Raw genomic sequence first — 26,275 nt, forward strand, 5'->3', positions numbered from 1 at the left:
GGGACTAAAGGATGACCGGTATACGCCCGACCTCGCCGCTTTGCACCAGACTGTCTGAATATTGTAAGGCAAGTATTCGACGATATGCTCGAATTGGGCTTCGTTGGTCCTCCTGCTAGCCCTTGGTCATCTGCTTGACACATGGTGCCCAAAAAGACGGGTGATTGGCGGCCGTGTGGCGATTACCGCGCCTTAAACAAAGTGACGATTCCCGATAGGTACCCTATACCCCACATCCACGATTTCACCGCATCGCTTCAGAGTTGCTGCATATTTAGCAAGTTGGATCTAGTAAAAGCCTAACACCAGATTCTTGTCGAGCCTTAAGACATTCCTAGAACCTCAATCACTACCCCTTTCGGCATGTTTGAGTACGTGCACATATCATTCGGCCTCCGTAATGCCGCTCAAACGTTTCAGCGGTTCGTCGAATCAAGTACTCCGTGGCCTCCCTTGTTGCTTCGTCTATTTAGACGACATCCTGGTATTCAGTTGCTCTGCTGTAGGACACGAATCTGACCTGCGTGGAGGTGTTTGAACATCTCCGTCATTATGGCATGGTTGTATACCTCTCGAAGAGAGAGTTTGGCGTTGACTCTCTCAATTTCCTGCGCCATCAAGTAGACTAGCATGAAATTCAACCCATCCGATTCCGTGTCCAAGACATTAAAGATTTTCCATGTCCGTCTTCCACCAGGCAATCACGGGTATTCTTGGGCGTCATCAATTATTTCCGTTTCTTTCCTTGTTGTGCTTCAATTTTGCCGCTTCTGGACATTCTACTCTCTGGCACAACACGAGCTAGCACGCCTATATCATGGACTAATGCTGCTGAATCTGCTTTTATCTCTGCCAAGAACGTCGTTGCTACCACTACTCTACTGGCACCCGCAACGTGACGCTTTAATGTCCGTTATGGTAGACGCCTCTGACAGCTGTTGGCGCCGTGTTTAAATAGCTGGTTGACAAGACATGGCAGCCTATACCTTTCATTCCAAGGAAGCTGACACCGCAAGAAAACCCCTACAGCACTGTCGGTCGCGAATTGCTAGGATTGTACCTCGCAGTCCACCCCTTCCGTCACAACCTCGAAGGGCGCCAGTTCTTTATTCTCGCCGACCACAAACCACTTAGTTAAGCTATTACCGCCAACAGTTCCTCGCGCACTCCTCGCGAAACTCGCCAGCTTGCATATATCTCCGAATTCACTACTGATATTCGCCATATAAGTGGTGCCGATGATGCCATTCTGACGCTCTGTGACGGATCAATATAAATGCAAGCCAAGTAGATCATTCCGGAATTGCCTTCGTCCGCCTCACTACCACTCAACGCACAGACCGTGAACTTCAAACACTCCGGACTGCCAACGATTCTCTCTGCTTCTAAAATATCTTACTGCATGGCTGCAATGTCACAGTGATATGGGACATGTCTACGGGTCGTCCTCGACCGTACGTTCCAGAACAATTTCGGCAGCGAGTTTTTCACGCACTACACTCCTTATCGCACCCCTCAGTACGGGCCACACAGCGTCTCGTCACTTCTCGCCATTTGTAGCCGCGTATGAACCCTGACGTCCGTTGCTGGGCTCGGCATGCATACAGTGCCGGCGCGCGAAACTCACTCGACGCACTGTGAGCGTGCCTGGTCCTTTTCCACCACCAGACTTTAGTTTCGGCCACGTTCACCTCGGTGTCGTCGGTCCGCTGCCACTGTCCTCGAACCAACGATACAAACTCACTTGTATCGACGACTTCACACGCTGACCTGAATCAATGCCACTCTCTCATATCACTGCAGAGTCTGTAGCTCAGGACTTCTTAAGTACCTGGAGTTCTCGTTATGGCGTACCACGCACCATAACGACAGATAGAGGAAGAAAATTTGACTAACGCTCTCTGCCGTCTTCTGGGCGTAACGCACCATGCGAACGACAGCCCATCACCCAAGTTCCAATGGCATGGTAGAACACTTCCACCGCCAACTGAAAGCAGCACTTCGCGCCCATGTCTCCATGATTCCATGGGCAGAGCGTCTGCCTTTGGTTCTACGAGGTCTTCGCACAGCTCTGAAAGCAAATGCACAGTGTTCCTCAGCAGAACTCCTTTTGGACACGACACTTCGCATACCCGGTGAGATCTTCGCCTCGGAACCGTCATCTAATGAGTTACAATCTTACGCCAACCGCCCTCGCATTACATTGACCACCCTTATACCACCGCAACTTCATAACGACCGCATAAATGTTTACATGAGCCCATTTTTAGTGCATAGCACCCACGTATTTCTTCGTCACGACGCTACACGCGCTCCTTTACAAGCTCCTTACGACGGTCCCTTCAAAGTCCTGAAGCATGATGGCAAGTTTTTCCCACTTCTTGTCAGCGGACGCGAAGAGACAGTTTCGATTGACCGCATGAAGCCAACTCATCTAGACTCTAGCAGTGCCATCTCCATAACTTAAACCGCTCAACGGCAGCGCCTTCATGGCTAGGGGTGGGGGGGGGGGCGGTGGCCACGTAGTGGGCAGTGCTCATAGAGCTCCGCGGTTGAAGAAGAAACTGGACTAGCGCCATGCGACATGTACGCTCGACAACAGTAGCCGCGACATTAACGAAGTCACCTGGTAAATAAATGCAATTCTTTGTTGGCCATTTGTTCCTACAAAATAGAACCACGTGACTACGTTCGTGCGCTATCGCATCGCAGCGCTCTCAACCGTACGTGGGACGACCGCGCTTCCCTTTCCGTGTGCAAGTGTCCACGGTGCTGACGCACTCTGAAGCCGATGCTTAGAGCCACGGCCGCTCCGTTAGCCACAGTCTGTGCGCACGGTTCTTTTGCACGACTACGATAGCGCAATAGCGCTATCGTAGTCGACTAACTCACAAAATTTCACTAATTACTTCTTTAACTAATTATCTTATGGCCCATATCTTAATTTAGAAATTATAGCCGTGGAGTTCGCAAGGCGGATCCACTTAAAATGAATTCTCAGGATGACACCAGTTTCGAAATAATAATTCCCGAACTTTGTCGATAAATGCATTGGTGTTCCAGTTACTTTCGCGCCGCAATGCATAAAGCGACGTTTTCATAATAAGGTAACTGGAACGCCACTGCATTTCTACACAAATTTCGGAATTGGTGTCATCCTGAGAATTCGTTTCAAGTGGATCCGCCTAAATTACAATATGGTTCATGAGATAATTACTTAAAAACGTAATTAGTGTTTTTTTTTCAGTTAATCGATTATGCATTTCAATTTTTGTGCAAGTAATGTCCACCTCCTCTAGTAGGCCATCTCATGCACTAGAATTGTGCTAGCTGCAACAGGCTATCTTTGAAATTTTTCGGAAGTGTTCGTTGACACAGCCTGTATGCTTCATAAGCAGTGCATGACTTGCCCAACAATAACAATTTCCCTTAATATCACCTACAGTATCGTGTACTGGCCATTGTTCCATTAGCGCAAGTCTATATATCCTTCAGCGTGGCAACCTTACTTCAATTCGAATCCCGGCCATGGCGGCCGCATTTCAATGGAGGCGAAATGCGAAAACACCCGTGTACATAGATATAGGTGCAAGTTAAACCCCGGGTGGTCGAAATTTCCGGAGCCCTCCACTACGGCGGCCCTCATAATCAGAAAGCGGTTTTGGCACGTAAAACCCCATAATTCAATTTAATTTCTTTAACCTTGCTTCAATCATTTTCATTTCACCCGCAGTGGTGGCATAGTGATTTTGACGTTGCGATGCTAAGCACGAAGGCGGGGGATCGAAAGTCGGCCGCAGCGGCCGCATTTCGATTGGAGCAAAATGCACAATCACCGCTGTGCCGTGCATTCGGCGCGCGTTATTTACCTAGGTGGCCAAAATTATTCCGGAGTCAAACAGTGCGGCGTGCCTCGTAATGAAATCGTGGTTTTGGCACGCGAAACTCCAGAATTCAACACGATTGTTTCATTTCCAGGGGTGCCAGCATTGCGCTTGACTTCATTTCTTTTTCATTACACAACCTCTAATTTCTCAGCAGCTTTTTTCCATGTATTTATCCCTTCCGCAGTTCGAAAGTATGCATGAGGCTCTCAACAGCATAGTGTGTACTGTGTGTGCTTGTTCGTGTGCGCATGATTTCGCTTTCTTCCACCGCACCCCGGCTTTCATATTTATTTGTCTGTTAGCAAAACCACATTACTTCCCCTTATTTACAAAGCTAGCTGCAAAAGGTTGGCAGTCACTTTAGCGTATGCTAAAGAGGATGACGCAAGTCTGCCCGCTCCCAAGACATTCATTACGTCACTTGACCTTCACATTCGTATGCGTTACATCCTATTACTTGTTTTTTGCCGCCAAAGGTCGTGCGTTCCAGTGGCATAATTACCTCTGCCTAATTAACTGCACCTAAATTTACTTCGCGGGTTCAACTTCCAACAAAGATCGTGGGTTTGAATGCTTTAATAAACTATATCTTATTTAACAACGCCTTAATAAAACAAAAGCTAGTAGGTTCTTCCCTATTGGAATCAAAACTCGGTTCACCCATATCTCCATGTCAGGTTGTGGGTTCGAGTGCCTTAATGAACCAAGCTTTAACTCAAGCCAAATGTCCTGTTTTGGGCTCCCACCAGCTGCGCTAGGTTCAACTTCGAGCGAATTTCATGGGTTCGACTCTCGACCTTCCGGATGTCGATTGGAATCCAACTTGGAAATTTGGCCGGTTTGCCTATATCTCCACGTGGGTTCCACTCTCATCAAAAGTGGAGGGTCTGACTCCCACCAAGGGTAGTAGGTACGAGTGCCTTAATTAACTCGATCCTAATTAACTTTGTGCTAATTAACGCCACAGGTCGTGCTAACGCTTTCTTCGCCTCGGCTTCAGGCTTTCTTATAAATTGATGGCCGAATTCGCCCAAATTAGCACCATACGCCGCGGGTCTGACTCCCACCAAAGGTGGAGGGTTCAACTCTCTATACATTTAGGTGGATTGACGCCGGCTGGCATAACGGCGGACATCGAATTTTTAGTCCCATGAGCCGTCTGATGCTTTCGCCTTAATACGGAAGCTCTAGGTGCAGTCGCAGCAGTGCTGTTGCGGTATCGACGCGCATGTGAGTCTCGGGCGCGGATGGTTAGGTCTCCAGAGATGCATAGTGCGTTTGGCTGCAAAAGTGACGAAGCCACGTGGACGCACCGCCAACGCCCGGCCAATCGGCTCCGGCGGCGGTGCCAGAAGACCTTTCTGTCTTCCGCAGCTGGCCTGAGCGCTGTGCCCACGTCCATTCGTGTTCCTGCTGTTCAACTGGGTGGACGCCACGCCATGGTGCATACACTTGTCTGAGAAGAACGGCCAGTAAACGTACAGCTCAATTTATCAGATCGTTTCTTTGGGACGCGGACGAAAGCGGACGGTTTTCAAGCAAGGCCTTTATTGCCTTACTCGTGTCGGCGTCGGTGTTTGTGTTGCCGTGCGAAGCAAGCCAAGCCGTCCGAAAATAAAAATTGATCGTCGGGCTGCGGATTCCAACTACCGACCTCTGGGCTGCGAGACCACCACGTTAACCCATTGAGCCACTGTCGGTTCATCATACGCCACCTTTAAAGCGAGGTTTTATACGCATGAGGAAGTAGACGCAGCGCAAGGCGCGAGCCAATCACAGGCGTCCCCTCCTAAGGAGGGAAAGGGTGTGGTGGCGTGTTCGCTTCCCTCACGCCCGCCGTTTCCCGCCAGTCCAGGCCCGGCAGTCAGATGGGGAGGCCGCGTTTGGTTCGTTCTACCGAAGAGCAGGCTGCGTTGAAGGCATGGCAACGGGAGCGGGCCGCGCTTCGTGCGTTCGGCTGAAGAACAGGTGGCGTTTGATGAACGCCACAGGGATGGATGAATAGCAAAAAAATACTTGATCTATTTAAATGCGGTTGGGCGCCTAGACGTCCGGGAGCCGCCTGGCCGACATATCTAGTCAGGCCCGGTCTACCAGCCAGAGCGGGTCATCCAAGCGAATTGCCTGAAGAGCGGTTTTCCACGAGGAAAAGGTAGGGTTGGGAGTAGGCTCTACCGTCATGGGCTTGGGACAGCTCCATAAACAGTGGAAAAATCTGCCCTGTGTGCTTGACAGGTGGTACATATCGATTATCGAGACCAGAATAAAATAAATGTGCCAGATACAGGGAGAAATAAATGCTTTGGTCTGGATATGGCGCCGGGAACTCGCTCGAGAGAGGGCTCGTCGTGGGCATGTGGCCCTCCTCGTGAAGGGCGAAACCGAGGCGTTACGGCAACGAAGAGCCGCGGATCCCGGGCTTCGCTTGCATCCCTCGTCACACTAGTGGAAGGGCGGTCATTTTTTTCTTCGCTCTCATCTCGCGTACCGTCGAGGTGGGCTGCCTGCAACGCCACTGGCGGCACTCCCGCACATGCTTGCATAAGGTTCCTACGCCAGGGGGGGGACACTCCCCTTTCTGGTGGCACAGGAAATTGGCGCCATCTCTGTAATGGGCGACGCAAAAATGCGTTTCCCTTGCATGGCCTCGTAGATCGTCGCGCGCACGCGCGCCGATCCAGGTGGCGAAGCCCTTCCCCCCGCTCAACTCCTCTCCCTGCGCCCTCTCTCGTAGTACCCTCTCAACTCCCTCACCTTCAACTGTCTAGGCGCCGCGCCGCCGTGCCATCCCTGCCGGCCCGGCTGCTGCTTAGTCCGCTATGTAACGCTTTATTTTTGTTATCTACTGTCATCGAGATGCGTGCGCTGCTGTGCGTTGACCGACGTGGCTAGTTTCGTCAGTTCTGTGGTCGTCGGTAGCTGTGTGCTTGTGCTCCGCGATGTTTCACCTGTTTCACGACTCGTACCACTCGTGCATCGTGCAGTGGTGCACAAATACCTCAAAAACAAGTCCTGCAAGGTTGTTCCGGGTGCCTAAAGACAACAGGTGAGCGCTCAGACCCAAGGACATCAGAAGGCGCATGTACACGAACACAGCCCTGTCCATTTGTGTACTCCATGAGGCTCCGGACGTCGTTGCGCCTTGATTGTGCTACACTTGCATCTTCCCGGTAGAGAAAGCTGACAAATAGGTGCTCCTCCTCATTGTCACCTGGGCTGTGACTTGTGTTTTTCTGTGCCAAGTCTCATTCTGCAACTTCAGTAACTTGCCCAGCTTTCCATACCGCCCTCAGTGCTTTTTCTGTGTATCACGCTCTACAAACCAACTTACAGCTGAAAAATTACTGTTAGTGTTTGTGTACTATCTCAGTAACCCCCGATGGGAAAACCGCGTGAACAACCTTCATGTGTAGGCATGATACGCTTTTTTTCCCTCTGGAAAGCATGAGCATTGCAAGTGTCCTACATGCAGATTTTTGCAGTTCGTGTTTATTATACAAGGGAGAGCCCAGTAGGTACGACTTAGTGCCTTAAGTGACGTAATTTTATTGCTAAGCATTGCATTCGTGTAGAAAGAAAAGTCGTGTTGGCTTGTTTTACCTCGTCTTTGATTGAGGAATAAGCCTTTCTGCGAATGTTTTCTATGTGCTGCTGCAAAAGCCGACTACCTTCTGTTCCCCTTGCCACCGTTACTCAAGTTGTGGCCAAGTGCAAAATAATGTGATAATGTGTGTTTCAGTTTTTAGTACAATGTTATTTTTTTCTGCCATGTTTTTTTTTTCAATTTGTTCAGCAGTAATGAACATGTCAAGCATTTCATATACTTTCGCGCAGATTTATAGTAAGCTTTCTTTTGGTATGGCTCTCAATCAAACAATGTTAGCATTTTATTCTATCTTTCAGGTATTTCGCGTGTCATTGTTTTTGCCATTACCAGTGAGTTTTCCCTTTTTATAGTTGTCATGACTATGTCATACACGTCGACCAATTTTGTGCAATATCTTAGTGCACATATCAGGAGCTCGTCTACATTTAGGTCTTGAGGACATTATATAAAAATCTTGTTTTTATATGTGTGTACATGAAATGGCCTTCGCGTTTTCTAGCACTTTCTTTTGGTATTTCACCATCTGTGAACTTTTGTCTTTAGTACTCTTGTATATGTCATGCACCTCTCACTTTTGCTCATTTTTTGAGCGCGTATCACACCACGTTGTAAGAAAAATCTCTTTTCGGAAACGAAGTCAATAAAGCGAGACTAAACATCTGTTGTGTTGGAAGTGGAATTTTTTTTATGTCCCGGCACATGCTGGTATAATATAAGTATGGGCAAGACTGCGTGCGTGCCAACGCATAGCCCACGGCGCACCACGCGCCAGCTCGCAAGCAATGCCAATGTGCGGCGTAGCGCGCGCATTGCTTGCGAGCTGGCGCGTGACGCGCGGTAACAAGCGCGCTATAAAAAAGAAAAAACGAGCCGCTTACGGGTAAAAACAAAAAAAAAGTGAGCGGCGCGCGCGGCATGGGGGAAAGGGAGTGGAGCGGGTCGGCATAATAAAAACAAAAAGGAAAGAAAAACGTTTAGGAGAGGAGGTGCCGCGCGGCTGCTGTTGCTGTTGCCATGACAACGTAAACAATCATGTGCGCCGCCATTTTGCTTAATGCGTCGCCCGTTGGTTAGGGCCGTAACTGAAGGGGACCTTGGTGCTAGCGTCGAAAGAGCGTCTGCTCGAAAACGGCCAATGGGATGTATACGGAGTGTCCCCCCCCCCCCCCTGCCTACGCTAGCATTCACGCCTTCCGCGGAAGACTGTTCATTGGTGTAGCTTTGAATTGATCACCTTCCCGTGGTTGGTTCGAAAAGACTATTCTTAACGCCATAACGTCAGCGTCCCGTGTCGACCGTAGTGTAGGCAAAAATCATTCCGAAGCACGCATGTGGAACCACGCAAACCCTCCGTGTAGGGCAAAGAAGTTACTGAACTAATTGAATTTCTCAAAGACAAATACATAAGAAAAAATCGTACAGTACGACTTCCAGACCACCTACAGGCTTGATAGCGTCGGATTGTAATTTGAATATACGAGAAAATATAATTTTGTTACGTGGAGACACAAACAGAAACCCCTTTTCCAGCGTTTCTGCAATTCATAAACGACCACGGCGCCCGAGATTTGCGCGCGACAGCGCGCCCACATCTCTGCGGCCGCGAGGCGGGGCGGCACACCCGGTTCCTTCCAGCACCTCCAGATGGCGCTCGCATTGTCGCGAATGGATGTGCTTTTCGGAGCTCCGTGGCGACGACGAAATCATAAGTTTTTGTGCATGCTTTGAGCTTGCTCCTGTTTTTATTTGCTGTTTTTTTGCAGTTAAATAGTAATTCGGGGTTTTTCCGTTTCTTTCCATTTTTTTATTTGTCTCGTATTTCGGGTGCGCGGGTGTGCTTCGTGTACGTTTGTTTTGCAGGATGATTAGAGCGTCCTTTGGTGCCACGTGTTCCAACATGTGCAGCCTAGTGGGACGTTGAGTGTTTGTAGTGTTTAAGTAGTAGCTTGGAAGTGGCAAGAGAAATAGCTATTAGTGGTTTTACTGTGCGTGTTTGGTAGAAAAGTGAGAGCGTGACCGCGTGGTTGAGCGCGTCATACCTTTGGTCTCCGCGGCATTGATTGTTTTTGAAACAGTGGTGAGAGTTGCTTTGCGGCAGTTTGAGGGTTTGGATCCTGTGCGTATCGGTTTTTTTAGAAGGCACGTGCTCTGCATTGATGTAGTATTATGGTATTTGCAAAAAGCCGTGCAATGGCGAGAAAGCCGGTAAAGCAGGCAGTACGGGGGCGGTCCCTCAAGGCAGATGAGGAGACGGGTGAGAATGGAGAGGGCGTCGAATCAACCGGCACACAATGTGATGTCGATACTAGGATGCAGAAAATGGAGAGTTTCCAGGAAGAGCTTCACAAACAGGTGCAAGAGCTCAAAAATGAGCTAAACACAGAGCGTGAGGCATGGAAGATAGTTGAAAAGAGACTGGAAGCAGCCGAGGAAAAGTTGAACAGGATAGCCATTGTGACCGAGAATGTGCGTGACAATGGAACGCAGACCCCCGACGCGACAGGCGTGGGAGGGTCAGAGAAATACGTGGAACGCAGGCAGGGTAATGAAGGGTTAGCTGGAAAGAGGAGCACCTACCTTGAGGCCGCTACGCGGAAAAAGCACGAGCCGAGGGGACAATGCCCCTTTTCGAGTCCGAATCACGCGGAAAATGACAAAGGGAAACAGGGAGAGGTAGGAGAGAGTGAAAGGGTGATTATTGCAGGCGATTCAAACCTGGTAGGGTTGACTGTTGGGCTAGTTGGTCGTCCATAATTTGAAGTAGAAGCTTAGCGCAAATAAAACCACGAACACAAGGGAGACAGACAAGGACAAGCGCTACCCACTACTGTTTATTGGAAAGGAAGGATGGTGCATATATATATATCCTCTTGTCACGCATGCGCGTACCAAGCAGAAGTGAAGCCGGAACATGCACATCAAAGGCGATCGCGCAAGAAGTTAAATTCGGCATCCAGTAATGTGATAGAAGGCTCACTCACACATCTATCTCTATTCTTCTTGATAAAGAAAGCCTCAAGAGCGAGCCTGGAAGACGCGTGTGAGTAAGCGTGTGAGTGAGCCTTCTATCACATTACTGGATGCCGAATTTAACTTCTTGCGCGATCGCCTTTGATGTGCATGTTCCGGCTTCACTTCTGCTTGGTACGCGCATGCGTGACAAGAGGATATATATATATGCACCATCCTTCCTTTCCAATAAACAGTTGTGAGTAGCGCTTGTCCTTGTCTGTCTCCCTTGTGTTCGTGGTTTTATTTGCGCTAAGCTTCTACTTCAGATTCAAACCTGGCTGGGTGCTCAAAAGCAATTGTGGAGAGGGTGAAAGGCGACAAAAGAGTGGCGGTAGGGACATTTCCAGGGCGCACACTGGGTTCTGTCATGGAGCGAGCAAAAGAAAAGCTCGCGGAAAATGCCCACGTGCGCAACCTCGTCGAAGTAGCAGGCGGGCTAAATGACGTCCTAAACAGGAAAGGGCCAGGGCTAGCCCAACGCTTGGCGAAGGGGGTGGACGACTTGCGTGAGCTATCCCCTCAGGTGCAGATCGTGGTGTGCACGGTGCCGGAGGTGCCTGTGCGTGACAGTCACGTACAAAGAGCCGTAGTGGCTGCTAATGAGGCAATATGGAAAATGAGCCGAGAGAAAGGCTTCGAGGTTGTCGAAGTAAACAGGAAAGTGAGAAGTTGCGGTGGTTTTAAACGAGACGGGATCCACTTCAATTACAGGTTAGCACGAGAAGTGGGCTGGCGACTTGGTGGTCCCGCTGTTGATTTTTTAGGGAGCCCGCGGGCGCTCAGGAGGTCAGAGTAGATAGTAGTGAAGAAGGTCCCCTAGGGGAACATCAGAAGAGCATCGCCGTCGATAATAGAAAAAGGAGGAAAACAAGAAAAAGAGCTCGCCATGCAATAGGTTACATAAACATGCAGGGTGGCAGAAGAAAGGAAAAGTCGGCAGAGATTCAGGAGCAGTTACACAGAGAACAAATAGTGGTGTATGCGGTTACAGAAACGCACCTTAGAGACTCAGAAGAGCCATCAGTTATTGACAATTATATTTGGGAAGGGCGCAACAGAACTAAGTTGGAAAGAAAGGGAGGGGGAGTCGGAACGCTCATCCATCAGGGAGCCAAATGGAAAAGAGTCAATTCACAATGTCAAGAGCATCTTTGGTTATCAGGTACAATGAGTGAGTTACGTATTTGTGGACCGGAAAAAATTCCACAGAGAAGAATAAAGAGTTAGTGGAATGCATAAGCGCTGATATTAAGGGTTTCGGGAGTGGTGCTGAAATTGTCCTAGTAGGTGACATGAATGCCCACATACAGGATTTAGATGGCTATACCGACAATAACGGGAAGTCAATGCTGGACCTTTGTGAGCAAAATAACCTCGCGATCGTGAATACAGGGCCTAAGTGTGAAGGACAGATCACGTGGGAAGTGGGAAACCGGCAATCGACCATTGATTACTGTCTGATGACAGAAGGAATTCATGATAAGTTGAGAGAAATGGTCATCGATGAGGAAGGGTTTAACACCATAGGGAGTGACCATAAACGCATCATATTGAAAATGGGACGTGTAGTTGGGAAAAAGAGCAAGGAGAGCAAAATGGCCAGTCCAAATTTGAACGCTGAACAAATAGCAAATACAGTCACTAGAGTTGAGGAAGAACTTGGCAAATCGCCAAGTAAAGATTGGGAATATGGTGAGCTTATAAGTGTAATAAAGACAGAAATACGGAAAGAGAACCAACATGTTCGTTGGAAAGGAAAAAGAAACCGAAAAGCTGGTGGAACAAGGAGATACGAGAAGCGATCGCCGAACGACAGAAAGCGTCTCGAGAGCACAGGCAGGCAAAGAAGGCGCAGTTGCCACAGGATGAAGTAACTAGTAAATGGGAAATATACCGGGAGAAAAAGTCTATGGTTCAAATACTGGTGCAAGCAAAATTAAAAGGTGAAAGTGAACGTTGGTTGTCAGAAATACTTGAGAAACAGAAGGCCGCACCTAGAATATTTTGGAGCCACATAAAATTATTAGGCAGGAAGTCAACAACAATACAACAACATATCCTAGACGAAGATGAAAACAGACTCGAAGGAGAAGCGGCAATAAATTACATCCGAAAAGCAACAGCCGAATATTTCCAAGGCAATGACGAGGTTATACTTGTTGAAAAAAAGAGCATGGAAGAGACCCAAGGGGAAAAGCAGCTGGTGCTAACAAATTTAAACTGGAAGAAAGCGGAAGAGAAAATTCCTAAGCGTACAGCCACAGGGCTAGACGAGGTTCCCATTAGGCTGATAAATGAACTAGGACCAAAAAGTAAGGAAGCTCTGGTGAAAGCAGTCGAAAGAACTTTAAAAGATAGACGAATACCAGACAGTTGGCCACAAAGTAGAATGAATTTGATTTATAAAGGAAGGGTGGAGAAAGACAGAATTCACTCGTATAGACCGTTGACCATTACATCGGTAATATACAGGCTAGCAATGCAGGCAATCAAATTAAAGCTTCAAGCATGGACAGAGAATAATGGCATTTTGGGAGAGCTTCAGAATGGCTTCAGAATAGGTAGGCGTTTGGATGACAACTTGTTTGTTCTTACTCAGTGTATTGAAATATCAAAACCAGAAAGCAGACCGTTGTATGTGGCCTTTTTAGACATTACAGGAGCCTACGACAACGTGGACCGCAACATATTGTGGGATATCCTGGAAGGGGAAGGCTTAGGTAACGATTGCATACAGTTTTTGAGAGAGATTTACCTAGAAAATACCGTTTGCGTTGAATGGGAAGGGATGAGGAGCGAGGAGAAAGTTCATATCAACAAGGGACTGAGGCAGGGGTGCCCTTTATCCCCGCTATTGTTTATTATGTACATGGTGAGGATGGAGAGGGCGCTAGAAGGAAGTAATATCAGGTTTAATCTCTCATACAAACAGGCGGGTACAGTAATAGAGCAGCAACTCCCAGGTTTATTTTATGCGGACGACATTGTGTTGCTAGCTAACAAGCAAAGTGATTTGGAACGTCTGGCTAATATCTGTGGACAGGAAGGCAACGATTTAGGTTTGAAGTTTAGTGTTATAAAATCAGGTGTTATGGTATTCAATGAAAACAGTGAACAGACAGTGGAGATACAGGGCGAAGAAATACCTCGGGTAACAGAATATAAATACCTTGGTATATGGATAAACGAAGGCAATGGATATATGGAAACACAGGAAAAAAACATAACAGTAAAGGGGAAGAGAAGTGCAGCCATAATGAAGCACAGAGCGCTATGGGGATACAATAGGTACGAGGTCCACCGAGGTATGTGGAAAGGTGTAATGGTTCCAGGACTTACTTTTGGAATTGCGGTTGTTTGCTATAAATCAGGGGTACAATCAGGACTCGACGGGAACCAAAGGTCAGTGGGTCGCCTCGCATTGGGCGCTCACGGGAAGACCTCAAATGAAGCTGTGCAGGGTGATATGGGCTGGACTAGTTTTGAAGTGAGGGAAGCTCGCAGTAAAATTGAGTATGAAGAACGGCTGAGGATTATGGAAGAAAGTAAATGGGCTGGGAGAGTGTTCAGGTATCTGTACAGGAAAAACGTTGATTCACAGTGGAGGAAAAGAACTAGGAAGCTTACCAGTAAGTATGCGGCCTGTAGGGTGGACAACACAACAAAGGTCAAGCGGAAAGTAAGAGAAGCTGAATTAATCTCATGGGTGGCGGCAATGGAAAAGAAACCTGCCATGAGTAACTACTTAAGAGGAAAAAACGAAATCAGGAAAGAAACCATTTATGATAACTCAAAGGGAAGCTCATTACTTTTCGAAGCGAGATCAGGATGCCTTATAACACGCACCTATAAAGCGAGATATAAGAAGGAAGAAGAAGCATGTGCTTGCTGTGGTAAAGCTAGGGAAACTACGGAGCATGTGTTATTAGAATGTGAAGACGTCTACCCAGCGGTCGATTTAGGCACCACTGGCCTCCTTGAAGCCCTTGGGTTCAGAGGGAGCAGTGGTAAAGCAAACATGTCCGCAATAGACATTAGTAAGAGGCGACTGGAGAATTGGTGGAAGAAAAGTAGGGAAACGACAAAAGACGGAGAAGTACAAAAGCACAGTTCGCAATAGGGGATCAGAAAATTTGGGCGTGGTAGTACATAGTGTTTTTTTTTCTTTTTTCATTGTTTTAACCTAGGTAGAATATTAGGCTGTATAGTAGCAAGAGCTTGGTGGCGCAACCCACCGCCCCGTTCCAAAGGGGACGCTCATAACATCCATCCATCCATCCGCGGCCCACGAGGAGGCCGCGTTTCTACTAGAAAGCTCGCATTCGGGTATAGCGTTCGCCGCCAGCATTTCCCGGTAAACATTACGGTTACATTAGCTGAAGTTGCTGGGAAGCGTGAGAAGCAGTCAGGGATCTTCGAAAGCTGTCGCGTTTCAATCTTAAAGGCGAAGCTTAAGCGTCCTTGAAGTTTTTTACATTCGTAACATTGCGCAGGGCCGCCCAGTCCGAAAAAAAATTTCCCCTCCACCACGAGAAACTGGATATACAGCGGAGCTGCTGCAGACGTTAGACGACGTTACAGAAGCACCACCTCCACAAATGACGTATATCACGAGCACACACGTATGACGAAGTGCAGCGTACATCCTCATTCATCTAGGCCGTCCGCCAAGCGCAATGGCGTTATTGAACTAAATTACTGTTTAAATGTACATTGCGTCAAATATTGCGTATAGTATGATATAGTTTAGTACTCTAAAACGTGGATCGAGCGCAGACAGCGTCGCCCGTGTCCTTGCCGTATAGCTGCCGCTGCTCATTAGCGCAGTTCCTATGCGCAGTCCATCCTCAATGAGGTGTCGCAAAATTTTTCCCGACATTGCACGTGCTTACAGTTCAGTAGATGAAGCGATGCTGTTAAGCGATTTATTACTGTCAAAGTTTTCGCGCAACTAACTGTCTTTTTTTTTGTACCAGAGAATTACGCTCATTTCTTCTTTGCGCGTAACAGCTCCGACGACCGCACTACCATTTCGGAGATTCTCAAATACCACCTGGTCACGATGCGGGATCACATGAACCTGTCGCGCGTTTGCTTCACCGTCTCCTTCCGGGCAACGGGATACCGAGTGACCGACAGAATATTCAGCGGCCACATGAGGACACAAGGACCCGGCAACTTAAACAGGTGAGTGTTTGAATTAACATTTTCTTTACAGCACCAGTACCCAATACGCAATAGAAGATAAGTTGAATAAAAGGCAATAGTAATAATAGAGAACAGCCGTAGTTGGTTCTTGCGCTCCTTTTTACAGCAGGTGGTCAGATTTACACCGCCGATACAAAGGCGCCGTCGTAAAGTGCGCGTGCTCTCGCTTAACCCAGTCACGGAGGCGCATTCGTTGCAACGAGCGCCAGCTATAAGAGCAACTGTAGTCGGTGACAACCTAATAAATGGAAGGTTATATGTACGCCCTCCAACTCAAATGCCATTTGCATAGATGCACCCACGAAGTAGATTCGCTCATTTACCTGACGTCAAATGGCTTCGTGTGTTTGGAACAACTACCTTCTCCGTACAGATTAGTCTGTGTCAGCGTTTTCAGGAAGAAACCTCAACGTCTAGGCATTATGGTAGTATGATCATGGTATCACTGCTCTGTCAATCGAAGTATTTTAGCTACCAACTATCGTCTATTTTTGAATTAGCCTACGTTAGCAGAGCGAGGTCATCAAGCTGTGAGTCAGTTCTAGCTGCTCAGGCTCTCTTTCAGAGTTGAAGGCCAAGTGCAGTGAGTTTGTCTGGGTGGAGCTCGTTTGTAATTTTATTGCGATAACAATAATATGGACACTCCAGGTGCATTTTTGTCGCCGCCATCGCCGTGATGGTACGTATAAAGAGCAAGTGTTAATACACCGTGACCTCACGTCGTATACTGTATGTGCGAGTGAAAGCATGCGAGGGAATTCAACGATTGCGGCACAATCAGTGGCGGGCAAAGGAGGAAGGCGGTGAGCAAACGCGTCGTCTTCCGTCGTGCGAAAGGCCGTTGGGGGATGGGAGGGAGCAGAGGAGTGTACGCCGTTGTGCTCCGGCAGCAACTGCGATTTCGCGACTGGGCGCGAGAGGAAATTACGATCGCGGTTCAGTCTCGCGCGCGATAGAAAGGAAAGCGGGGAGGCAGTGCGGGAAGGAGGGGGGCGCACTTAGCGCGGCCGCGCGCGCCGTGTCTTGAATGGGATCCGCATACGGCTAGTACCTTTGTGAGCACGGTGCCCTCGCCGCTCTTGCATTCGAGCATCATGCAGCACGAAGGTCACTTCGCTCGCTGCTGCTGCCGCACTTGCTCGCGCCAGTCCTTTGAGAGCGTGTTCGCACTCATCGCGTGTGATGTGTTCATGCTTGCTTGTGCGCGCTGACACCATGCTTGCTAATTTAGTTAGTAAGCGAATATTTCCAAGTTTATAATGCCGATAAAACAATTATCCTTACTTCTTAAGGCTGTCTACTGATTCGCTATCGTAATCGATGCTTCGCCTTTCGAGCGAACTGACTTTTTTAAATTTTAAGTGAGGCACGCCGTAGTAGGGGACTCCGGAATAATTTGGACCACTTGGGGTTCTTCAACGTGCACGTAAATATAAGTATACGGATGTACTCGCATTTCACCCCCGATCTAAATGCGGCTGCCGTGACCTGGTTTCGATCCCTCGACATCGTGCTTATCAGTCCAATACCATAGCCACTAAGCAACGATGGCAGGTGTAATTTTTTTGAGCTGTTGCTGACTACATTACAACTTAGCCCCGTATTCTCAAGCGCTCCTCGACTCGAACCTATTCCTACACTCCACCGAGCTGAACACAGCAGCTCCCCTCGATTGATAAAGAAACCACATTTCGCAAGAATTGCCGTCGATGATCGTGAAGGGCAGTGACCATTTTTTTGTGGAAGGGCGGCGCTGCTATCTTCTTTCTTGAGTAGGGGTGGAGTGTTTAGTGGAGGAACGATCTAGAATACGGGGTTTATACGCCTCAAAGCTGAAGGTGTTCTGATGGCGTCTTTGGTGCGTCCGAGGGTTCTGATGACGAGGTGGAGCGCATGGTGTTACGTTCGACCGGTGGGGGCTGGCGGTCTTCGGGGAAGCGACTGATGGAAAGGCACCGCCATGGCTACGGCGGCGGCTCGTTTTGTAAGGAGTACAACGCGCCGCGCCCGCAACGGAATGCCGCCGAGATGTCGAGACGCAGTCGGCGGAGAAAGTATTCTTAATGTGTACGCCGACACCATCATGGTCTGTTTGGAGCAGGGGAGCTCCGGGGAGATGTTTGGCAGTGCCGTCTCACGCAGCCTATAAGTCGTCAGTCAATGGACAGACGCGGCGGCCATTGTCTGCGGCGTCGACTCTGGGATAAAGAGGCGCCTACTCGGGGCAGCACCGTGTTTGCGAGAACCCTATCACCTTTGTGTGGTCACTGCAACCTGTATGGAAGTGAGTGCGTAAGCCCTCCCCCCCCCCCCCCCGAAAGGCGGGTCGGCTAGGGCAACTTTGGACACTCCGTTTGGTCGAACGGCCATTTTCCCTCACCTAGGGATCTAGGGAGGACAGAATGTATTTAAGGAGCCGTTGTCGGCTCCTCAGTGTGCATTCCTTTCAGTCATACTAGACTGATGAACTGTAACATTCTCATGTAGATACTGTAAATAAAACCCATATGCCTCGTTCTCGTTGAGAACAAGCATCTCCCTTCAACAACGTCCTCATCGTGGATAAGTTGGATGGCGGCATGGGCCAGCTACCATCCATTTCATGCCCGAACTCAACCATCACAATGGGGAGGACAGCTCTCCAATTGTCCCACCGCCCTCTTCCGGTGGCTTGCGTTTGACTTACACTGAAATTACACCAGTAAAATGAATTTTCACACACTCCAGAGTATACACAAACAGAAGTTCTACGGACCTGCCTCACCCTGCCTACTAAATATGCATCCACAGCAGCCACAATCGTCGTAGCGCGTGACCACCCAGTACCAACGTGCATTGCAGTCGATCCTCTAAGAGTGTACATTTGACGTGTCGGAAACGCACCCTCCACAACATAGCGGTGCGATTTGCCGGCAACGCCGTTCCAGCCGAAGTGCTCCTCTTCAAGCAGCGTCGCACGGTTCGTCCCAGACTCCCGCGGCCACTCCAGTGCGATCGATGCGGCTTGTTTGGTCACGCCGGCGCAACATGTTCGCGCGATGCCCGCTGCCTCCGTTGCGGAGAACCGCACGCCACCGCCGACTGCACCGCGCAGAGGCCGCGCTGCATTAAGTGCAGCGGGAATCACGCAACCTCGGAGCCGCGCTGCCCCAACTGGCAAATGGAGAGGAAGGCTGCCGTACTGTTGTCACTGTCGCCAGAGCCTCTCACGCGACAGCAGGCGATCGCTAAAGCTCGCGCCTCATCAGACGCCATCCGACGGAAGCAAGGAGCAGCCACCCGTCCTTCCGCGGTCGTACAACCTGGGTTGTCATTCAGAGACGCGCTCTGCGGTCGCGGCGCCCAGCCGGCGGAGCAAGCGCAGACGCAACAGCCCACCACCTCCGCCGCCTCCGATCCAAAGGACGCAGTTATTGCGGCCCTCGCAGCAGCACTGCGCGTCCTCATAGAGACAGCAGCGATGGACGACACCACTCGGCAAATGTGCGTCGCGGCCCTTGCAGCCCAGCAAGCCCTGCCCCAGCATGGATAGGCGATCTCCGAAACGTCGGCCGCGCATCCTCCAGTGGAATGTCCGCTCGATGCGCTGCCGTCACGCTGAACTCGCCGAGCACCTCTCACTACACGAATACGACGTGCTCGCGCTACAAGAGACTTACGCGCGTCCCGGCGAGTTTAACCTCCCCGGATTTGTGGCCTATCACAGTGCCACCGAATGCCAGTCGCAGACCTGCAACAAGACTCATTGCTGTGACCCGCTGCATTCGCCTGGACGGTCCCGCGCATCTCTGTATGTTCGCGCATGTCTCGCGCAAGCCGACGTAAATGTCACCGACATTGTGACCAGTGGAATCGAGTGCGTGGCCGTGACTGTGCGTGTTGGGGGTGCCGACACATGTGTCGCCAGTGTTTATGTTCGGCCCGTGCGTCGGTGGGACAGCTCGTTCGTGGTTGCGCTTGTCGCTCGCATCGGAGGTGACTGTGTGGTGTTGGGTGACTTCAACAGTCACCACACAACATGGGGGTGCCCGCACACCGAGCCGCGAGGTAGGGACTTGCTGAACTCCATCCTCTCTGCGGGCCTCCTACTTCTCAACACCGGCAGTCCCACATTCGTGCGACGGGGTGCGCGGAAAAGCGCCATCGACTTGTCGCTTGTGAGCGAGGGTTGCCACTACGAGTGGCGACGCAGCCCCGACACTCAGGGCTCCGATCATTACCCGATCTCCCTCGAGCCGCACGCTACAGCCCATGGACCGCGGCGCTCCTACCGTGTTACCGACTGGACACAGTTTCGGAAACTCTGTGCCACGCCCCCTACTGCGAACATGGATTTCCTGACTCACGTGACACGTTGTGTCGATGCCACCACGAAATGCTGTTCCGTGCCTGCGGGAACGCCGGTGCCCGACATCAAGCTGCTTAACCTTCGAGCTGTCCGGCGCCGCGCTGAACATCGAGCCATCAAGAGTGACAGGAGAGAGGATTGGACTCTCTACAATCGCCTTGATGCGGCGTGCCGCCGTCATGCCAGGCAGCGGCGCAATCAGAGCTGGAGCAGTTTGTGTGTGTCGCTCGACGATACGCGCAACAGATCGCGCCCATGGCGCATTCTCGGCGCTCTCCTTCGACCAAAGGTCCCTCGCTGTCCTGCGCTTTCCATCGCGGTCGCACAGGGCTTGAGCACAGAGCAGCTCGCGGACGCGTTCGCCGCCGCCTTTGCACCGCCGCAGCCGTCGCTTCCGCCGGATGGCCCAGTTTTTGAGCTTCCCGAGCACAACAAAGCCGCTCTCTTCGCGCCGCTTCGCTACTTCCCGACGAACGGAATTCTCCAGCAGGTGAAGGCGCTGTGCACGGAGGACTTCACCTTGAGCGAGCTTCGCATCGTGCTCAACGCTCGTAGAGGACGTTCTGCGCCGGGCGCGGATGGAATCACCTACCAGACGTTGCGAAACATCGACGACGAGCAGCTCCCATCGCTGTTGGAGGTGTACAACCATGTCTGGCGCACCGGCGTCGTCCCTCCCGAGTGGAAAGAAGCAACCGTGGTACCTCTGCTCAAGAGTGGCAAACCGCGAAGCAGCGTGAGCTCCTACCGCCCAGTTTCACTCACGTCTGTCGCCGGTAAGACACTCGAAGCTATGGCACTTCGTCGTCTGGAGTGGATTGCGGCGGCACTCGACGCATTCGCTCCCGAGCAGAGCGGCTTCCGCCGGCTGCGCGCAACGGCTGACGCCCTGGCCGAGGTTGTCGCTACTCTCGAGCAGGCGGCGAGCCATCGCGAGGCCGGCTACCTCGTCCTGCTCGATGTACAGGGCGCCTTCGATGGACTGCCGCATTCGACGATCGTCAGTGCGCTGCACGAGCTCGGCATCACCGACCGGCTACTCGACTACGTGCGAGCCTTCTTGTCTGATCGCACACTTCGGGTGCGGGTTGGAGGTGCACTTAGCCGGCCGCGCAGTGTGTTTTCTGGTGTTCCTCAGGGCAGTGTTTTGAGCCCCTTTTTGTTTAATCTTGCCCTGGCGCGACTTCCGGACTACATCCCAAAAGCGATGTCGCACGAAGTACGGGTGGCAATCTACGCCGACGACATCGCCCTCTTTGCGACTGGCCCTACTCAAGTCGGCTATCAGGTGCGTGCATCTGTCCAGACTGCAATTGACGCGGTGGACCAGTACATGGGAAGCATCGGCCTCCAGCTGTCGGTGACCAAAACAGAGGCACTGCTGGTGCACCCACGAGGCACGCGAGCACGTTCCGAAGCGCCACCGCTGACTCTGCGCCGTTGCCCTCTCCCGTGGCGCAAGAGCGTCCGTTACCTCGGCCTGCAGATCGACTGCCGCGTCAACTTCAATGCGGCCGTCTCCCACATCTGCAAGCAATCGAGGAAAGTCGCCAGCGCCGCGCGCTCTCTTCTCGCGCGTGGACACGGATGCACGCCGCAACTCGCACTGCGCGTTTACAACTCTGTGGCCACATCGAGGGCACTCTACGCCCTCCCCACCACCAACGCTCGATCGGCGAATTGGAATGCCATTGACATGGCGCACCGTACTGCGGTGCGAGAACTATACGGCCTCCCTCGCTCCTCCCAAGTAGGGGCGACACTCGCGGAAGTGGGCAACTGGCCGCCATCGCTTCGTGCACGAAAGCAGGCGCTCCACCACATTGAGCGCCTGCAGCGCTCACCACAGGGCCAGCGGCTCGTCTGCAGACTCCACTCCCTGCCGAACTCGGGAATGGGCAAGTGCGCCACCGAGTTCTCAAAGCTCATCGGGTCGTCTCCACAGTTCGTCTCCCTGCCGTACTACTCCAGTCTGCTCGACGTGAACATCGCGGTGCCTGGCGTCGCATCAAAGCGCCGAACTGCGGTGTGCGCCATGAGACAGGAGACCGCCTCCCTACTGCACGAGCGACTGGCAGGACGACTTCTCGTCTACACCGATGGCTCGGTGACGGCGGACGGGTCTGGTGCTGCGGCTTGCACGGCACCGGACATCTCGGAAACGCGCCAGTGCCGACTGCGCTTTGCCGCGTCATCGACAGTGGCCGAACTCGCCGCCATTGATCTCGCTGCCGACCTCCTATTGGAACATTCGAACATTGTGTCAGCGGCCATTCTCACTGACTCTCGTGCGGCGCTTTGCATGCTGGCCAGGGACTACGGCGGAGTGCCCCTTGTTGTTCGAGTTGGCTGCAAGCTGCGACACATCGTGAATCAAGGCTGCGACCTGGCGCTTCAGTGGATACCCGCTCATATCGGATTGCCAGGCAACGAGGAGGCTGACTCCCTCGCCAAGGCGGCGCACGGTGAGCGCTTTCCCCTCACCCACTTGGTGACCAGCTTCGACGCGGCCAAGACAGCTGTTCTGCGCAGCCTCACTGCGCAACATCCCGATCGGCGCGTCGCGGCGGGAACGCCCCCGCGCCTGCTCCCGCGTGCGGGCCTCTCTCGGGCTGACTGCGCCTTCCTTCTCCGCCTGCGTGTCGGCTGCTACAAAACAGCGGCGCGCACACACAGGCTGACGGGAACCGGCAGCCCCGTGTGTGGTAACTGCGATGACGTGGAGACACTGGAACACCTTCTGCTTCACTGCCCGGCCTTCGGGACCGAGAGGGAGGCTCTGTACGCCTCCTACCGCCGATGTGGCTTGCCATCCACCACCCTGCAGAGCCTACTCTTCCCCAATGCTCACAGTTCCATTACTAAGCGTGCATTTTCGGCATTGATCGAATTCTGCGAAGCAACACACCTCAGAGCGCGGCTGTAGGCCCCGCAAACGCTTAGCTACATTGTCGTCTTTTCTTTTTTGCTATTCCGCTCTGTCTCTCTTTTTTACTTCCGGTCACTATCTCCATCTTTTTCTCCCCACACCCCTTTCCCCGTGCAGTGCTGTTGAGGTGTCCTCCTGTGAGAGACAGTTACGGCACTGCACTTATCTCTTCCATTTCTCTTTAAAAATCACTTCACACACAAACGCACCCTTTCACGATCTTGCTTGCCTGCCAACAAATAGGCCTTGTACGAATTCCAGCCGTCTCCTGCCCACTGAGGAGCATCGCTACTATCTAATCACATCCAAACAGCATGGCTTTTGTCGCCAACGTGGGCTCTGCATTCACCTCGACTATGCCTTACCATTCCAGGCATGAAGAAGGCACAAATACCGTCATCGTCAACGAACCAGAGAGCATTATTGCTGCTAAATCATGTCTGCAGTAACGGCTTACATGTTTACACCAATGGGTTAGTCATGCACTCTATTTCAGCAGCTGCAGTATTTATCCCAGCAAAATGTACACTGATAAAATACAGGACATTCCACTTGATATCAACGACGGCACTCGAACTTGCAGCTATGAGTGCAGCAATTGAGCAATAAGGAAATTCCCCAGAAATGGTCCGTCTTCTGCGATTCCAAGGTGGCCCTCCACAGTTTGCTCTTTGCGTTACGCCGTTGACTCTACGGACGACTTGTCGTGGACACGCGAGAAATTTACCATCGGGCGCTTGAGAAAGGACATTACATCGTATTTCAATGGTTGCCAAGTCATTCTAACATTCCTGTAAATGCGCAAGCAGACGCAGTCGCTCGATCTTCACATGACAGTGGCGATTGCGTCAGTCAGACTCTCGGGTACCAGCCCTCTTCGAAAGCGAAGTCATTTACTGTGCTAAGTGCCTTTCCGAGCCCACCATTCCAGAGAACGGTCTGCACGGTAGCTCATAGAACCGTGCAAGAAATGCAGCCACGAATTGGCGCTGCAAATCTGCAAAAAAAAAAAGCAGAAAGAAAGCAAAAGACAGTGCTGCTGAAGAGTGTAACTGCACCTCATCTTCTCTGGTAAGCAGGTTGTGTGATCTGTGCTTCGGTATTGTGAAAACATCTAATCTTATGGACCTAGCATCAAGAAGTGCGTGGATCACGACTGTATCCTCGGGTGATCTACCGAGATGAGCCTGAGCAGCGGCTACAAAAGCGGTGCGAATTAGATGGGCGCCCAAGTGCGCAATTTCCATGCCTTACCAACTAAATTTATTATGAAAACAGTAGCATTCGCTCTTTTCGTATAAGGGTTTTGAAGGGGTGATTCATGACCAGAAAACTAATTACGGCCCTTACTCCAGGGTATTGAATAATAGCTATATATTACCGCTGCTACGGTGGGCGGTCGCGGATGGAAATTACATTCAGAGCACCCGAGCTCGACGCTAGTTGTTGGGACGCTAAGGGTTTGTTTCTGCAATGAATAGCTCAAATTCCTTATTTGAGAACACTTCTAAGGCGTAATCATTCCTTAAGTGTTGATGGGTATAACAATACATATATCAAAGTAATACTTGAAGTCACTATACTTATGGTAGGTAAAGTCGGCGGTAGTGCGGTTGAAACAGCACTGCACGAGTCCAACCACTGCTTACAATACCTTATCGAACATTCAAGACAAGCTTGACATAACAGCATGGGTTGGTATTGACGAGGTCGCAGAGGCGACGAGTGGGTCATGAATGAGTCAAAAACATGTAGGCTTACAAAAAGGAAGCTAGATAGCGAGCACTCACTGTGGAGGCTGATCGAATGCCCAGGAAAAAGGATACTCGTGTCAAGTGGCGGAGGCTGCAAATGCGAAGCAAAGGACAGTGAGTGCGCCCTGGTGTATGCACCAGTCGATTTCTATAATGGTCTACGTTCGCATAGGATAGGTAGCGTTCTGCCCTCATAGAATTCTAGGCCCGCTTTGTGTATATCAACGTTGCGTATCCCTCTTAATATTTATTTATTATATTAAGTTATATATTTAAATATAAACAATTATTTGCTTCAGCATATAATTATCTCATGCATTATTCATTTAATCACTCATATTGTATTCCTTCCCAGGGCCTTGCCGAAGTGGAAAAGAAGTACGCACTCAGTATTTGTCGACAAAAGAGGAAATCAGCATGCGAATAATTACCGCGCTCATTGGCAGAACGTGCGAGAAATTTGTGCAGTATCGAGGCACGTGAGCAACAGATACGGAAAACTGCACACGTTGGGAGAAATGTAAAAAAGAAAGCATGAGAACGAAAAGTACAGTGCAGCAGGAATAACATGTACTGGCTTTCTACAAAATTGCGTTTAGGGGTGTGCATGCAAACATACAATAAACGTGGAACAATATTGGACTGTGAATAAATGCGCCAGCGTTACTTATTATTCCAAAGTGTTGGAGACTCAATTGAAAGAGCTTCAATGGCGTAAGACGAACGTTTCCGCATTTTTAAATAAGAACGCGTATTTACAGAACAATAAAGTATTTCATTATGTTTAAGAACAGCGCTAAAAATGCACACCGGACAACAGAATAGAGGATGGGACACAGACGGCGCTGACTTACAACTGAGTTTATTGGGAAAAACACGATGGCTTTTTGAAGCCTTACATCAAGCGTGCTATATTCTGTTGTCCGATGTAAGTTTTTAGCGCTATTTTATACATTATTCAAAACCACCAACTCGCCCACACTGCCGTTATTCTTTAGTATAAAGTATTTGATTAGTTTACAGTGAGTCATGTCGATAGTTTTTTTCAATTATAAAAATTAATACACAAGTTAAAGCAAATGCCGCGTTTTTCAAGACATATGCTAGAAATTCTTTAAAACTAGGGAGGACGACGTCATGAAATTACATCCTTTTGATTGACGGAGTCATACGTTTGAAAATGACTCTGTATAGGAATTATATTAGTAAATGGGCAAATTATACTAACCATTTAGTCAAGTTAGCTATGCAATTTATCCCAATGGAAGACTTGAAGCGCGCCATCCAAAGCGCTCACAATGGCTTCACGAAATGCGAGAAGTTGACTCTGGTAATTTTTACTACGCAATCAATTTCGTCCAATTTCACGCAGAAAATGAAACTGAACAGATGAAAAGCGCAACTGTGACGCTCATAGCCGACGCCCATCACTTACGTTGCTGCTTGCGCCTCACATCAGGCGAGCATGAAGTGACCGAGAATATGGCTTAATAAGGAAGCTCGCCTGCTGCTCGCCCCCTGAGGAAACAC

General features: G+C 50.2%; 1 protein-coding gene across 2 annotated transcripts in view; it reads left to right on the forward strand.

The window, feature by feature from the left end:
- Positions 1-26,275, forward strand: part of LOC135921732 (chitinase-3-like protein 1) — a 71,718-nt gene that overhangs the window by 22,046 nt on the left and 23,397 nt on the right. For both annotated transcript variants that reach the window (XM_065456032.1, XM_065456033.1), the window contains exon 6: positions 15,517-15,693. In XM_065456032.1, the coding sequence (XP_065312104.1) occupies positions 15,517-15,693 (177 nt within the window). The remainder of the gene's footprint in view (positions 1-15,516; positions 15,694-26,275) is intronic.

The sequence above is a fragment of the Dermacentor albipictus genome, chromosome 8 (assembly GCF_038994185.2).
Source record: "Dermacentor albipictus isolate Rhodes 1998 colony chromosome 8, USDA_Dalb.pri_finalv2, whole genome shotgun sequence".
Taxonomy (NCBI): Eukaryota; Metazoa; Arthropoda; class Arachnida; order Ixodida; family Ixodidae; genus Dermacentor; species Dermacentor albipictus.